The 17672-nt window shown below is 41.7% G+C and overlaps 1 protein-coding gene across 1 annotated transcript in view; it reads right to left on the reverse strand.

Annotated features, from left to right (window-relative positions):
* The window catches only part of NWD1 (NACHT and WD repeat domain containing 1), a 46387-nt gene extending 40194 nt beyond the window's left edge, over positions 1 to 6193 (reverse strand). The window contains exons 1-2 of the mRNA XM_044285382.1: positions 5870 to 6193; positions 2535 to 2620 (exon numbers count right to left, since the gene is read on the reverse strand). Coding sequence (XP_044141317.1) covers positions 2535 to 2620; positions 5870 to 6155 — 372 coding nt within the window. The 5' untranslated portion in view covers positions 6156 to 6193. The remainder of the gene's footprint in view (positions 1 to 2534; positions 2621 to 5869) is intronic.
* Positions 6194 to 17672: the final 11479 nt, after the last annotated feature.

The raw sequence follows: 17672 nt of genomic DNA on the forward strand, positions 1-17672 counted from the left end.
TCCTTCAAGAAAATTGGTTTCACCTCTGCACGTGTAAATCCATCTTTAAAGGGGTTGTCCGAGATCACAATATTGATGGCCTGTCCTTAGGATAGGCCATCAATATCAGTTCGGTAGTAGAGGTTCACCAACCCTTCAAACATCTGATCAGCAGGGATGCTGATGGGATATCGATGACCTATGAAAATTACTTTGCCATCTGTCATGTCACTTGAATTAATGGTGGTCCAGACACCCAATGTGCAGGTAACTGCAGCATAGTCCCATTCAAGTAAATGGGGCCGTGTTGCAGTTCCATACAAAGCCAGGTGGCCTGGAGCACTGCAGTGCAGAAAAAGCAGAAGAGGAAATTGTACTAAATCAACCACTTCATTCTCAGGATTGGTGGAGTTACTTTGAAGTGCAGATATAGCAAGATGTGATATCACACTCAAGATTAGTAGTGCTCCATCTGTGCATACTGGAAAGAGGTACTGATGGAAAGCTGTGATATATACCACTGTATAGGCATACATCACCCAAAAGTTGTCATTATAAAACAGTACACCATGTGGTATACTTTCATTTGACTGTAAACTGTTGTATGAAATAACATAATATGGTTTCCTGTACTCCAAGAAACGATGTGCAGATGTATACCAGCCTGAGAGAGGAATATCCTTTTGCCATTGGGTGAATAGAGCCCTGCGGATATGCTAAGTGTATTTACTGGGAGCTTTTTTGAGCATGTGAACAAGCCAAGCTAGGATAGCAATATATCAGTTTATAAGATGAAAATAACCCTTTAAGAATACTGCAACGTAAAATAAATGTGTTTCCTAAATCAGCCAATCAGGTAATAGTTTTTAGTTTGGTTTGATGGTGCTTCTCCACTTTTCCTTTACACTAGTTTTAATAAGTATTTTGGATATATGAGGCCCTATATAGTAGTAATAAGTAGTTGGGCACCTGAAGCTTCTTAACCACCTAACAGTTTTTCCCCAGCTGTGTTAAGGCTTTGAAAAAAGGACCTAACAGTTCAGCCCCAGCAGAGATGGCAGCAGGGTGAGCCTAGTCTTATTTAAAAGATGACAATCTAGGCTTTAAAACAAGACCAGGATCATGGCATTAGCTCTTCTACATAGGGAGATATAGCCTTTAGAATTTGGGTCAGGAGTGATAGCAGCGGAAAGCAAGTTACAGCTCTTTTCACTCCCTACCCAATTTCTAAAGGCTATATTTCATATCTACCTACCTATAGCAAATAATGCTTTAATTGTCAGCTTAGATTGTCACATTTCAAACAAGAACTAATATCTTTATGCAACGAGAGATAAAAAGGGTTAAAACACCCCTTCCCCTTCAGATGAATGTGATCCCAGTCAGCCTGGAGGACGAAAGGAGAGGCAGAAGGGGATCTGAAAGTCTGCACAGATGAGATAAAAAGATTCTGTCTTCCTGTGTAACTGTACATGTCACCAGTGGGAGGGTAACAAGGTTAAACTTGATGGACTTATGTCTTTTTTCAATCATATTAACTATGTAAAAAAAAGACTTCTGTCATGGTACCTCCTGTGGAAGAGGTTAGAAAATCTGAGAGACTGGCTGCATGTGAGGTTAACTGACAGTCTCTTGATTCTCAGTGTTGTTGCTTGGTAATGACCACACCTCTTGTCAGGTGCAGCTGGCGATCATTACTGCATTCCCTATTTAGTTTGGTCTCACACTTCATATCATGCGGTTGATATTCTTTAATTGGATTTGGAAGAGTTGGTGTGTGGACCTTTCCTGTGTTCCTGCTCATCCATTTTCTTTAAGTTAAGTTGTACTGCTCTTGTATTTGGTTGTTCGCCTGTGCTTGTTGTTACTAGGCCTCTGGGAGACGCTGGTTCATTCACCTGGTAAGTAACCAGTAGTCTCATTCCCTTTCACTACCTCGAGGGAATCTCAGAGCTCCTAGGGTCTAGGTTACGGCGTATGTATTTTCCCACCTTCGGGGTCTATACATACTGACAGGAGTCAGGGCCAGGTTTAGGGGTTTCCCTAGCCTTGAGGCCTAGTTCTGTGTCCCTCCCCTCCCCTTTATTCCCCTCCCCTTTATTTGTGACAACTTCTGTGCAGATTACCTATCCCCCCCTCTCCTCCATCAATCAGAGAGCATGATTAAACACAGTGAACACCATAAAAACAAATCCCACACAATGTTAAAATTGCATTTAATTTCATCTTCATCCCTAAAAAAAAAAAAAAGTTATTTAATATACAATATGTACCACAAAATGTTTGCTTAAAAACTAAAACTTGTCCTGGAAAATTCAAAGTCTCATTTAGCTAAATTGAAGAACAAATGTAAAAAAGTTATACCACTGGAACACAGAGTTATGTCACTATGGTACTGCACCAACTATATTTACTTCAGACATACTAAAAATCTACCATATTTTTGGGAGGGCTTTTTCCATTTTAATGTGATTATTGGGAGGCGAGTGTACTGCAGACAAGTCTCATGTTAACAAAGATGTAATACATAACTTTTTTTTACTGTGTAGCTTTACCTCAAATGTTAATCCATGTTTCTGGCAAAAAGCTTGTATCTCAGGATAGGCCATCTCCAATAGTGCATCACGTTCTTCTGCCATATCTGGAAAGGATATGTGACAAAGAGAAATCTAAATACATTTAAAAAAAATATATTCAATTATTTTACTTAAAGGGAACCTGTCAGAATAAAGTAGAGACAGGTGAGTTGATTTCAGCGGTCTGTCATTTGAAAGTTAAAAGTAAGTGGTTGCCGAGAACCAACATCACAATCCTTGCAGAATGGGCCTGGAAAAGAGTCACAGCCACCTGAGAGGAGTCATGGTTATTCATAAATTCCTGCTCTCCTCGCCCACCTGCCGATGACTGACAGTCTTCTACCTAGTTTTCTCCCTTTCTCTCTAGGAGAGAACTGCTAATCATCAGCAGATGGGTGAGAGAGAAGGAGATTATGGATAACCAGGACTCTTCTCAGGTAGATTTGACTCTTTTCAAGGCCTGGGCTGCAGTGATTATGATGCTGGTTCTCAGCAACCACTTACTTTTAGCTTATAAGTGACACACCGCTGACATCAGCATTTCTGTCACCTCAGTGAGGTCAGCATAAAGTTGTTGACAGGTTCCCTTTAAATAATAAGACCATACAATGCATTAAAAAAGAATATCACAACAAGTATTGTCCTATCCTTTATTAATCTTCTATTACAGATTGTCATGGTTGTTTCAACAAACTTTTCTCAAATGAATAGTAGGTAAATATAAAAAAAATCATTTTTAACATTTTTATCAGAGAAAAATACTTCTTTCTTCACCTATCATGCTCTTTTCCTCTTTCTCCTTTCAGTCCTAAACTACTCACTCACTCTGAATTCACTGCTAAATTCATCTTTGGAGAAGAAACAGACTCACTAAGGGATCAAGTCACATGCTGCCCACATAATTCTGTGGAGATGGGGAGGAGGGAGAAGAAACAGAGTGATAGATAAGCAGAAAGACATATACAGACATAATGCTGCATTTAATTGTAAGTGTTCTATTGTGTCATAGCTACTGGATTCACATCTACAGTGCTGTTCTTGGTATAGTATAAAGAGCTCTGTGACCCCTTCAAACAGCTCATTGGTGGGGATGTCAGGAGTCCTAGAGATAGGTCATTAATATTTGATTCCTGAAAAACTATAAATATCGAAACAAATGATAGTGATCAATAACTGAAAATCTCACTGAGGCCTGCTAATTTGCTATGGAGTCTTATGAAATATGTGTACTCCTCTGCTCTGTACTCGTCTATAATGTTCGCTATGCTGCTGTTTCTCTTTATATGACAGATAGTGATAGAGGACAAGATCTCTTCTAGTTTCTGTGTGTTGTGTATGGGAGACATGATAGCAACTATTCTTCACTCACTAGCCCAGAGACAACTGAGAATTAGAGATGGAGCCTGCAAAGGGAACAAAAAAAAAAAGAAGCAAGAAACAAGTCAGAAGACGGCGGCCAGATATAGTTATTTAGCATGTTCACACAACAGCTTATTCTGAAAAGACAGGTATGCTTTAAATAAAGTTAGATGAACATACAAAAAAGTCCATGGATAAGAATGGACTGTTTGTAAAAAAAATAAAAAATAATTAACACCTGTGGCAACTGTCCTTGAGATCAGCTTTTACTTTGTCAGTTGCTGCAGAAGATACAAAGTTCAAGTTCAATAACTTGATCTATACTGCCCTAAATAAAATTATTTAACCTACATTTCTCACATATTTATTAATTTATTAATACATTTATTCTGTAACTCTTTTCAGGTGGTACAAAGGAAAGTTTTACTCAGGTTAAATTATTACCATTGTCGCAGGTCTGTGTGTCAATGAGGCCGGCGTCGGATTTCACTGGATTCATCACTTTAAAGGGACTATCCATGATCTATAATGCACCCCCATATGCCCGAGCCCCTCACAGAGGTTGTACTTACCACGCTCACCGGTACCCTCGTCACTTCTGATGCCAGCATGGCCATCGCTGCATCATGGGGGGGAGGGAAATTATAGATCTTGGATAACCCAAGTAAGGGTCCAATACTGTTTATTTTATAACTTATACAGTCACTTCAGTGAAACTATGGCACATAAAAAGAACTTAAACAGCTATTTAAAAAAAGCCCTTGTCTATCTGGGCACTAACTAAACTGTGGGCTTTTCTCACCTATGCTCTCAAAATAACATAGCCAACAGGTCATGCAGCTTCTAGGCATCTGACATTGAATTAGCATTTCGTCCTTGTATTTACTCACACAGTAATGAGCCCAGCATCTACACCTGAGAATACATCAGGCGAGGGGAAAATGTTGGAGTTGGGAGGGAATGGCAGGTCCCTCTACCAACCTACCCATCATTCCATAAAAATCAAGGCCCATAAAACACTTTAAAGAAATGTGCCTCAGCAAACTACAACCTAAAACAACCTAGCTTTTCTGGATTCTTTTTACCTCACCCATCTGAGCATTCTGAGTGAGATATACAGCCCCTCCAGTTCTTTTCCAGACACCGTGTTACACTATGTAGACCACAATGTTGACTTTTACCATAATTTGTTCAAATTTATAACGATCAATGGATGATTGTATTCATGTCTGTAATATTTTTAGTCAAATTTAGAATTGTATGTGTCTTAATGTTGTTTTTTGTCACTACCATCGTGGCTTCAAACAATGACTGGAATCTGGACACATCCAATTAACCTATAATGGGTTTCCTTTGGGATTCTATCTTTTTTGACAGTAAGAATGTTTTTCACTATAACCAATAGCACACAGCACTGATGTGCACCAAGTAACAACAATGTACATGTAGCTTATTTATAATGCAGTATCATTATGTAGAAACATTTTTTAATACACAATGCTTTTTCTTTACTTAAAGGGATTGTCCAACCTTATGGCTGTTTTAAGTAGCCACAGCAGTCTGTTGTACCTAGTGAAAAAATATATATATTTACCCGCTCACTGCCGCTCTCTGTTCTGTTATCTTCTGATCCATGGCCTGTAAATTTCCAGATAGGTCAACTGCACTGTTACAGCCAATGACACAGTGGTGATGTGTTCCCAAGTAGCATATGACCCAGCAGTGACGCCCTGCTTAAGGACACGTTATCACTGAGGCCAGGGATTGGCTGCAGTGGCGTATCTGACCCCCTCTGAATGTTTACAGACCATGGACTGGAAGATTGTGGAACAAGCCAGAGTACTGGAAAGGAATAGCAGTGAGTATGATTTTTTCACTAGTTATAACATGCTACTGGGGCTACTTAAGAACAGCCATAATGCAGGACAGCCCCTTTAAACAATAAGCAATCCTACCTGAAAAAGTGGAGCTTATGAAAAGTCGAACACTCTTGGATGACTCTACAGGCAGAATTTGTGCTTGTCCTCGAAAGATGTTCTTTAGGTTTCCTGAATCCATTTTTCTGCAGGGAGCATAAATAAATGCTATGATATAGGTAGCCAAGTCACTGGAACACAGTTCTATTAAAGCAGTTGTCCAGGATTTATATATTGATGTCCAATCCAGATCAGCAGGATTCGGCAAACTGCAACCCCCACCGATCAGCTTTTCCAAAATAGCTCCAGAGCCAGAAGTAGACATCGGCACTACCCAGCTCCATCCATTGTGTAGTGGACGAAGCTGGTTGCTGCAGCGCTACTCCCTCTAAAGTGAAAGGGAGCAATGTTGCAGTAACCAACTCCGTCCACTTCACAATGGATGGAGCTATATAATTCCGGCCAGAGGCAGACTGGGAAATGAAAATGCCCCTGGAAAAAAAAAACTTAAAGTGGCCCCATGTGGTAGGCGTGTCCAAATTAACGGAAGGCAGAGAAACACAAATAGGCGGAGGCCAGCAATACTGTCCCAGCAGAACCATATACTACAGAGCAGCACCTGAGGATAGTTATATAGTATATATGAAAATCCTTGACAACTCCGATAAGGGTACGTTCACACTAACGTTATTCTTTTCCGGTATTGAAATCCGGTAAAGGGTCTCAATACCAGAAACAAATGGTTTTGTTTTGTCCAAATGCATTCTGAATGGAAAGCAATCTGTTCAGTATGCTTCAGGATGTCTTCCATTCCATCCCTTGTACGGTATTTGACCGGCCAAAATTCCAGAACACTACCACACTTGCCGGATCTGGCATTAATTTCTATTGAAATGTATTAATGCCGGATCCGGTACCAAGTGTTCTGGAAATTGGCGCATTGCCGGATACAGTTTTCTGGTCTGCGCATGCGCAGTTCTTTCTAGCTTTGAAAAAATTTAATACCGGATCCAGTATTCTGAATGATACCAGAAAGTCGGATCTGGTATTTCAATAAATAGGTCTACCGAGTCCGGATCCATATCCGGAAAAAAATATATATCCGTTTGCATACGGATTTCCGGATCCGACAGGCAGTTCCGGCAGCACTAGTGTGAAAGTACCCTAAGCCACATGTTACATTGTGTACATCAGTGTAACCAGATATTTATGGTATTTAAGTTTGATATGCCATAAATATTTCAGCTGGTAATACTAATATTCATTTACATTTTTGGCCCTTGGGATTGGTTCAGTCTGACAACATTGCCTCTGATCAGAAAAGGTTGTGCACCCTGCTATAGATATATCCAGTGTAAAATGCTAGTACACCTTCTTCCTCTAAATTCATAAAGATACAAAAACTAAACAAACAATTACAAATGTAAATAAAAATAAACTGTATGTGACATGAAAATTCATGAGGAGGTAAGGCTACTTTCACACTTGCGCAAGAGTGATCCGGCAAACTGCCTGCCGGACCCGGCAAAACATATGCCAACTGATGGCATTTGTAAGACTGATCTGGATCCTAAATCAGTCTTAAAAATCCCTGATCAGTCAGAAAAATGCATTGAAATGCCGGATCCGTCTTTCAGGTGTCATCCGGCAAAACTGATCCGGTATTTATTTTTTTCACCTTTTTTTGGGTCTGCGCATGCGCAGACCGGAAGGACCGATCCAGCATTCCGGTATTTTGAATGCCAGATCCGGCACTAATACATTCCTATGGAAGAAAATGCCGGCATTCAGGCAAGTCTTCAGTTTTTTTGGCCGGAGATAAAACCGTAGCATGCTGCGGTTTTCTCTTTTGCCTGATCAGTCAAAATGATTACTCTCCATTCAGAATGCACCAGTTCTTTTCCGGTATTGAGCCCTTTTGACGGAACTCAGTGCCGGAAAAGAAAAACGCTAGTGTGAAAGTAGCCTAACTTGAGCTAGCTATTTAGTTACTTCTAGGATCTGTTCTCTCTTAAAACAGATACATTCAGATGAGGGGAAAAAAATCACCGTTCACCCCCAGGTGAGTGATCCAAGCTGAATATACAGTATGCTTTCTATAACTGTGATGGATAGAAAATAAAAGCTGAAAACATCTAATAAAATATCGTTAGAAGAAGAAACTTACGGTTGTCCTGCTGACGGTACTGCTGAAGACTTTGTATACAGGTGAGTGAGACACGCGGCGTGTCAGACAATACCCCATCTCTATAACAACAAGTGTTTTCTCTCTGGGACAGCTGAGTCTTCAGGGAGCTGGGAAACCTTCTTCTGTTTTCTGCTCACATGGCTTTTGCACACACACATACTGTAGATTGTTACTTACAGGCTTTGTATAGGACAGGTCAAACCAGTTAAGATCTGGTCCTCTGGTCACGGAATACAGTTGCCATTCAACTCATAATATGAGATGTTAGGTTTAAAGTGGCTCTGTAGGTTTAACCAGTTCAAGACCAAGCCGTTCGCCCCTCTTTCCTGACCAGGCACATTTTCCATTTTTTTAGCATGTGTCTTTGAAAGCAATAACTTTTTTTCTGTTCAGATACGTGAATAGTTTTTGCGCCTCTGTTTCAGTGATACATGGGGCTTTTATTTGTCATTTTTATTTTTGTATGTCTTTGATTTTATTTCTTGCACTTTTAAAAAACTGCTTTACATTTTTTTCTATTTCTACCCTTTTTTTTTTTTTTTTTAAAGATATGCCCTTTTTCCATAAGTGTCATTTTGATATGGAGGATGTATGGGTTATAGTCGCAAGGGATAGAGCTAAAAACTGCAGTGTGGCATGCAGTGGCTTTTTTGCTGTATCTATATACTTTTTGTTTTGTCTTTATATTTTCTTTTCTTAATTTTTACACTTTGTGCCCACCCCTTCCTTCCTTCCCATAAGATCATACAAGATCTTTGGGAACATTTAACATTAATTTTTTTTATTGCTGATCCCCCCTTCCCCCTGAGTTACAGGGGAAATACAGCCCCCAGAGGCTTTACAAGGCTGCTGAGCTTCAATGCAGAGCTGATATGGGTCTGCTAGGACCCAACAGCTCATGCAGAAACTTGTCCCCCAGCGATCACAGTGCTTCCTGATGTGTATATAAAGTGCTCATTGTCTTCTTGCCTTGCCATGTAATCCCATAAAATGCTGTTAATTCTATGATCAACATATGCACAGTAATCATCTCAACAGGGAGCACCCTGGAGTAGATGTACTGTGCATCTAAAGCACATGCACAGGATTACAGAGTTAGACAAGACAATGATTATTCCTGGCCTTGTCAGTTAAAGGGAGGGAGCATGGCAAATGCAGAAAAATGGTAGAGGTAAGGTGCACCAAGAAGCTAGGGCCCTCCCTTCCATGCGCTGAAGCTCTAATTTACATATGGAATTAAACTCTGGAACGATGCAACACATATTTGTCATCCAGGTATCGTTTAGTCAGCAGGATCAACACTACCATGAAGTATGCCTGGTTTAATAGGTTTCATTTTACAAGCATGTCCTTTTTAAAGGGATTGTCTCACTTCTGCAAATGGCATATGTGATGGAAAAATGAATCAAGTCAGCAAAGGAAACAATATGGATAATCACAATAAATGAGTAAGTGTCTTGTATTAATTCTAATGCCACTTGAAGTGAGGGAACCCCTTTAACTAAGTTTTTCTCTGTGTAGTGATTTTTGTACATTTATTTATTTGTATATATGTGATTTTCATAGATTTGCTTTAATTATTTTAGATTTTGTGATTTTTTAAATCTGTACATGCATTTATAGAAACTGGAAGAGGGCTAATATTCAGCTGGTTTGTTGATTAATTTTATGGTGTACCTTTTTCAGATGCTATGAGTAAGAGTGCATAAAATGCATTTGAAACGCGTCAGTGCAAGACATTGTGCCTGTTATGTGTCTGTCCACAAGGCGATATCTCCCAGGGAAATATAATTGCCAATAAGTCTCCATACCATGGAGCACTACAGAAAGTCTCCATACACAGCTGGTCTCTTTAAGGAGAACCATCACCCTGCCTAATCTGAAGAAACCAACCGATGGCTTGGATTATCTCCTTTCTAGACATAAAGTATAATGTGAAGATTTGCACTTGTTCTTAATGAGTGATTTGCTGATAAAAAAAATCACTCAATTAACACTGACCAAAAACTGACTGTGAAAACATCTGCATTGTGAACTCTGGCACTCTGATCTGGCCACTGTATCTGGCGTATATATGCCAGCTTTCAGCCTGACAAAAAATACTACATGGAGCATTGTTTGTCCAGCCGAAAGCCAGCATATATGCCGGAGAGAGCCGAGAGCCTGGATCCCCACCAGATCCCATTACAGTCAATGGGGATCCTATTGCAGTCATGGGGAAATGACGGTGCACAATGGTATCCAGCTGCGCTGGATACAGTAGACCCCAACAGTCTGTTCCTCCGCTGGAAAAGACTGCCGTAGTTCACAGCGCAAATGTGAATGCGGCCTAATAAAGTTATTAATGTGACTGTGCACACACATTACAAAAAGTTTAAATGACAGTTACACTTTGATCATCACCAAATGATAGCTTTATAGTTTATCTCTGATCTAGGCGGTAATCATTATGATCAAAATGAATTTTAATGATAATTATTTTATCTAACTGAGTCTTAACATCAGTATACGGTATTGTTTATGTGCTTCTATAATTCTATAACTGGATAGTTTTCAGAACACTATAATGGTTGCCACTCGCTTTGAGGATTGTAGTTCATGTGGATTTGGCCCATGCTGGGGGTCGGTTACCGTAGTTTAACACCTGATCTGAAATGATGCATATGATATTTGGAATTATGAAATATCAGTGAATAAATTGGCATAAAATAAAACACCATAGACTGAAATATAAAAAATATGAACATTTAATGATCCATAGTGACTTGAATGTTAACTCAAAACATTAAAAATACCACAAGTAACCATAAGTATAAAAAACTCTGAACATTAAAAAACTACAATTAAAATGTTATAGTGAAATAACTCCATTGTACAGTATTTTAAACCTTGTACCAAATAGCAGACAAAATATAAACAATCAACAAAATCTAAATGTTTAAGTTAGCTAAACTAGTTTACATAAATAAAATAAGTTAAAGGGGTTGTCCAGGTTCAGAGATGAACCTGGACATAACCTCTTCTTCACTCATTTAGCATGTCTGAGTGGAGCATCAGAGCATTTCTTGCTCCGATGCTCCCCTTGCTCGGAGCTGCATAGCTCCGGGCAAGGTCTGTTTTCTTTACTGCTGGTGACATACTCGGCTCCACATGAGTATGTTAGGAGGAGACTTCCACCTAGCAGTGACCCCGGTGATGTCACCGGCACAAATGAGCGGTCTATAGTGCTGCTCTAGGCTGTTTTAGAGCGTAGGGCAGCGCTATAGATCACCCATTTGTGCCGGTGTAATCACTGGGATAACTGTTAGGCGGAAGTCCCCGACTAGAATAGTGAGGATGTAAACAAAAAAGACCTTACCCAAGGGGGAGCATTGGAGCAAGACATGCTAAATGAGTGAAGAAGAGCTTATATCCGGGTTCCGCCCTGAGGCCGGACAACTCCTTTAACTTGTAACTGTCATTTCAGTTTAAAGAGTCTTCTTAGCAAAGCTGTAATTGAGTGTTGCTAAGGAGAGCCTGTCTTTGGTCAGATAGGCAGGGTGATGGGCAGTGATAGATTTTTGCTAAGAAGACTCTTTACACCCGATTTTCTAGAAAAAATAAACATCTTTCCTAATAAAGTATATTACAAAAATGTGTAACATCCCTGTCCCTACATCCCTGTCCTGGAACAGCGGAGAGCCAATCAGAAAGAGCATCTCCCATTCTAGAGCACCTGACAGGTCCATGTATTAGATGGCCAGTTGGCCACCTATTCACTTAAAAGGCCAGCATGTAATACCACATTTCCCTGGTGCCCGCTGTTATCCGTGGATGATAACAGTTGATTAGTGGGTGATCCAGAAACCGGAATCACATCACCCCTCTTTAAGGGTTATTCCCAGTTGAGTATTTCCAGCATAGCCTGTGTATGTGTCATACACATATGGTAGGTGCAATGTCTGCCTATGATACCTGCACTAATCTTAGGAATGTGTTCAGTTCTGTTAGTAGGTGTATAAAATTGCACAGGATTTGTTTGTCTTGTGCCACCACAAATGGAGAGGTGCCTGCACATGCGCAGCTCCCTCCATTCACTTCTGTGGAAGTTCAGAAAATAGCCGTGCGCGCTTACTCAGCTATTTTTGGAACTCCCATAGAACTAAATGGAAAGAGCTGCACATAAGCAGACTCTTCTTGATTCAGAGTGGCGCCAGACGGGGAAGTCCTGTGCAGTTTTATACACCATATATGCTAACACTTCTGGGACTATCAACTGAGGTGATTCCCTTTGATTTTATTAAAAGTGACCTCAAGGTAGATTTTTTTCATGCTTATAGAAGGTTAATAATTTTTTTTTTTTTCACAGTAATGGAAAGAAGTATGTATTTTTGAAAGCAACAATTGTGTCTTAAAGACATATATAATATATATATATATATATATATATATATATCCAACAAAGAAAAACAGCAGCACTATGTTGTGAATCCAGGTGCAATTTCCTCAGACCACAGACAAAGCAGTCATCAGTAGTTATAGTTCTCCAAAAAAGAGGCAGCACTCCAGTATATTGAAGGTGAAAGACCCGCATGAAGCCTGTTGGAGCAGAAACGTCGCGTCACCAATGGGTGAATAAAAACATCACTTTTTTACTGCAACTTTGGAGTGCTGCTCTATTTTTCTATTATTATTTTTCTGTTATGCATACGCGGATCGCATCCACCAATCTCTACGCTTGAACGACCGGAGGGCGGTCTGGAAGGGCCTTAGGTCTGCGACTAACTACAAACACCCTTCTGGCGCTCACTACCCTCTGTCAGGCACTGGTAGAGGAGCTGGGCAGGTTCTACTGCAGATTCGAGACCTCGACTGAGGTGGGTTTAACTCGGCCAATGTCCCCCAGAGTGGGCACCCCAGTCCCTGCTGCCACATTATCTTGCCCGTTCGCTGACTCCCCTACAGTGAATGTGACCACGGTTCGCACCCTGCTGTCCAAGCTAAATGCGAGGAAAGCCCCCGGTCCCGATGGTGTCTCTCCTGCATGCCTGAAATACTGCTCAGGCCAACTGGCCCCGGCCCTCACCCCAATCTTTGACAGATCCCTTAAGGAGGGACACGTCCCCGCCTGCTTTAAGAACTCAACTATCATCCCTGTGCCGAAGAAACAGGGCGTTTCTGATCTAAACAACTTCCGGCCCGTGGCTCTGACTTCGGTGGTCATGAAGACCCTAGAGAAGGTGGTCCTCTCCATCCTGAAGCCCGCCACTCTGGACCGGCTGGACCCTCTGCAATTCTCCTACAGGGCAAACAGATCCACTGATGATGCGATTAACATGTGTCTAGAGTACGTCACTGAACACCTTGACAAACCCAAATCCTCCTTCTAGACTTCAGCTCGGCTTTTAATACCATCTCCCCCAGCATCCTGCAGAGGAACCTCACGGCGCTTGATGTCCACCCAACACTACGACATTGGATCATGGACTTCTTCACTAACAGGTCCCAGGTCGTCAGATTAGGCAATCTGTCCTCCAAACCGAGGGTCACCAACACTGGCGCCCCTCAGGGATGTGTACTATCACCGCTCCTGTTCTCTCTGTACAACGAGTGCAGATCGGCTGAGGCCTCGGTTAAAGTCATCAAGTTCGCAGATAACACCACACTGGTGGGCCTGATTAGCGACAACGATGAGCAAGCCTACCGTAAGGAAATCAACAGGGTCAGCAACTGGTGCGGTGCGCACAATCTGGTCCTAAACACCACAAAGACGGTCGAGCTGGTCATCGACTTCAGGAAGAAAAGGGCAAATCCGCCCCGACCTACATTGACGGGTCTGAAGTCGCAAGGGTACCCAGTGCCCGCCTCCTAGGCACGACAATCTCTGAGGACCTATCCTGGCTTCCCAAAATCTCATATATCATAAAAAAGGCTCACCAGCGGCTCTTCTTCCTTCGACAACTGAGGAAGTTCGGCATGGCACAAGACCTACTGAAGTCCTTCTACTCCTGCACCATCGAGTCGGTCATGTGCTCGTCTCTCCTGGTTTGGTATGTCGGCTCATCAGCCAGTGACAAGCGCAAACTACAAAGGGTCATCAGCTTGGCGGAGAGAACTACCCGACTGCCACTACCACCCCTTGACTCTATCTTCTTCGACAGACTGCGCTTCAGGGCTCTGAAAATATCCAATGACCACTCCCATCCGGGCCATCATCTCTTCAGACGTCTAAAGTCCGGCCGCAGGTATCAGGCCATCCCTGCAAGGATATCGAGGAGGCTGAACACTTTCTTCCCAACGGCCATCAGACTGCTGAACTCACCACGCCCCATCACCCGCTCATAATCCCTCGCCCCTGCTGTGCCCATCGCAGAACCACTAGTACTATGCCTGTACCTGTGCCTAACCGAATTCCGGGCACGATTGATTGTGTCGTGTGTGGCGAATAAAGCTGATTCTGATTATACATTTTGGGTAAGCTTTTCCCTTTGAGCTAGCACCCACTTTCCTTTTTTGGTTGGTGCTGCCATATTTTCATTTTATATATATATATATATATATATATATATACTAAATATATATATATATATTATATATAAGAAATAAAGTCTTATAGAGGTGAATGGCGCGGAGGATGCTCCATTTCGGCGGTCCTTCTTGACCCCCTGTGATCAAACACATCCCTGTTCTGTAGATAGGGGATAAGTCTTATTAGTGTGCTTGCGCTTCCCTATTAGTCAAGTTGCACAAATTAAAAAGCTATGAACACCTTTGACATGACATTTGACATATGTTAGTGGCTACCATGATTATTAATTAAAGTTGCACACTTAGGGCTGTGTCACACGAGCGAGTCCATTGCGGGAATCACGCTCCGTGTGCGAGTGTGATCCTCTGCTCTGGACTTGCAGGAGCGCACGGCATTATCGTGATTTATAATGCTATGTGCCTCTGCTTGACCTTATTTCTACAGAATCATACTGACAGCTTTATGTCACTATGATTCTGTGGAAAAAAGGCCATGCAGAGACACATAGCATTATAAATCATGATAATGCCGTGCGCTCCTGCAAGTCCAGAGCAGAGGATCACACTCGCACACGGAGCGCGATTCCCGCAATGGACTCGCTCGTGTGAAACAGCCCTTACAATCTTTATTTCTTCATTCATTGCCAGCCCTCTGGCATTCATTTTACAACCTGCCCCTAACCTGAGACTTTTCTTGTGTGGACTTGTTCTTCTCAATCACACATGCTGGATATCAGGTGTGTATGACCATAATGGTTGTACCCTGGCTACAGGTGTACCATATAATTTGTCAGTGTGATCGCTGTGGTAGTGCACCTATGCTATTTGTGTAGCATGCTGCTTATTGACTTGGAATGAGAACAGACACTCTACGCAAATAGTACAGAGCGCTATGGTTTACTATGCTACTAACATACAAAACCAGTGGTCACATTGGCAAATGATACATCTGTAGCACTCATGCATGTGACTGCTGCAGCCAATCACTCGCCTTAGTATCCTGCTTAGGTGAGTGATGGGCTGCAGCAGTCATGTGTGGTACATGGGACATCTTGCTGCCAAAAACATTTGTGAATTTAACTTTATTATATGATACATTGCTATGACTTTTTCAATCATTTTTTAAACTCAGACAACCCCTTTAACTTTGTATTTAGAAAGCAAAATAAGGAGTCGTTTACATTTCCGTTTTTCAATGACGTATGCTATGCGCATTTTTTGTGGACATGTACCAATTGATTTTAATATCTGTTCACACATCAGTAGTTTTTCACTGACCATAGATCAGTGAAAAAATCATGGAGACATGCACCTTTGTGGTCCGTGAGGCGGACCAAATACACCCATTGATGTCTATGGGTCCATGAAAAACCACTGAGACAACATGGATGTATTTTGTCCATTTTTCACTAAACACTGATAGGAGATGCTCTCGAAATTAATTTTCAGCTGAGCAGTGTCCATGGCATACAGCTGACACAAGAAGGGCAAAAAACATGCACACAGACCAAATATGGATCCTTCACGGACATTTTCACAGATGAAACATGTATGGATTTTTCTATGGATGTCGAAAGGACACGGAAATGGGAATGTGGCCTTATTTCAGTGCAAGGTGTCCATAGCCTTTAAAGGGGTTCTCTGGGAATTAATAAAATTATTAAAAATATACAATTATTTATTTATTATAAACACATCCCCAAATAGCTTTAATTATTTATAATGGCTCATTTTCTCGATGAGGTCATCATCAGGGGAAATAAAATGGCCGCTGCCCTATTAGTACGCACAAAACCTGTCCTAACTCACAGCTAGACGGATTAGTTCAAAGCAGGAGCCTCAAGAGCTGCCTCAGCCCTCCTCACTGCTCTGGCTGTCATGAAATACAATCCACATACAGATGATAAGATCTTCAGCTGTGTGTAGTAACAGAGCAAAGTGAAAGTACAGAAAGGGTGGACAAGACTGTTGTGCAGCTATGGTAATATAATAGAGTGGATACAAGCGCTGCTGCTCATTAGCCACATCCCCCACCCAGCCTCCTCTCTGCACTTTCACTTTCCTCACTTCCTACACACACAGCTGAGGATCTTATCATCTGTATGTAGGATCATAATTCATGACAGGCAGAGCAGTGAGGAGGGCTGAGGCAGCTCAATAGCTCACTGCTTTGAAGTAACCCATTCTGTTGTGTCATTAGAACAGGTTTTGTGCATGCTAATAGGGTAGCTGCCATTTTATTTCCCCAGATGATTACCTCCTAAAATTTTTTAAAATTAACCATTATAAATAATAAAAGCTATTTGAGAATATGTTAATAATGAAGTAGTTTTTAGGTAATTTCAGTGATTTTATTTTATTAATTCCCGGAGATTAGTGTATACTAGGGAACACAAAGGAGGGTAATAGAAAGCACCCGCAGTAAGGCTGCTTTCACACAGTCAGTGCTTGGTGAGTTTTTGATCAGTGATTTCCATCAGGGATTTTGTGACAAAACCAGGAATGGAGACTACACAGAGATGGAAGGTGTAATGGAAAGATCTGCACCTGTTGTGTGATTTTAACCCGCACTTGGTTTTGTCTCATAATGATGAAACTCACTGATCAAACACTGAGTGTGAAAGTGGCCTTACTCTACAAAATCATTGGTTAAAGAGGACCTTTCACCGATTATTACACTGTGAACTAAGTATACAGACATGGAGAGCGGCGCCCGGGGATCTCACTGCACTTACTATTATCCCTGGGCGCCGCTCCGTTCTCCCGCTGTGCCCTCCGGTATCTCCGCTCACTAAGTTATAGTAGGCGGAGATTTCAGTCACTAAGTTATGGTAGGCGGAGTCTGCCCTTGTTCTGTTGTAGCGCTGGCCAATTGCATTGCAGAGCTCACAGCCTGGGAGAAAATAACCTCCCAGGCTGTGAGCTCTGAGCTGCGATTGGCCAGCGCTAGAGCAGAACAAGGGCAGACTCCGCCTACCATAACTTAGTGACTGAAATCTCCGCCTACTATAACTTAGTGAGCGGAGATACCGGAGGGCACAGCGGGAGAACGGAGCGGCGCCCAGGGATAATAGTAAGTGCAGTGAGATCCCCAGGCGCCGCTCTATATGTCTGTATACTTAGTTCACATTGTCATAATCGGTGAAA

Source organism: Bufo gargarizans, chromosome 1 (assembly GCF_014858855.1).
Source record: "Bufo gargarizans isolate SCDJY-AF-19 chromosome 1, ASM1485885v1, whole genome shotgun sequence".
NCBI lineage: Eukaryota > Metazoa > Chordata > Amphibia > Anura > Bufonidae > Bufo > Bufo gargarizans.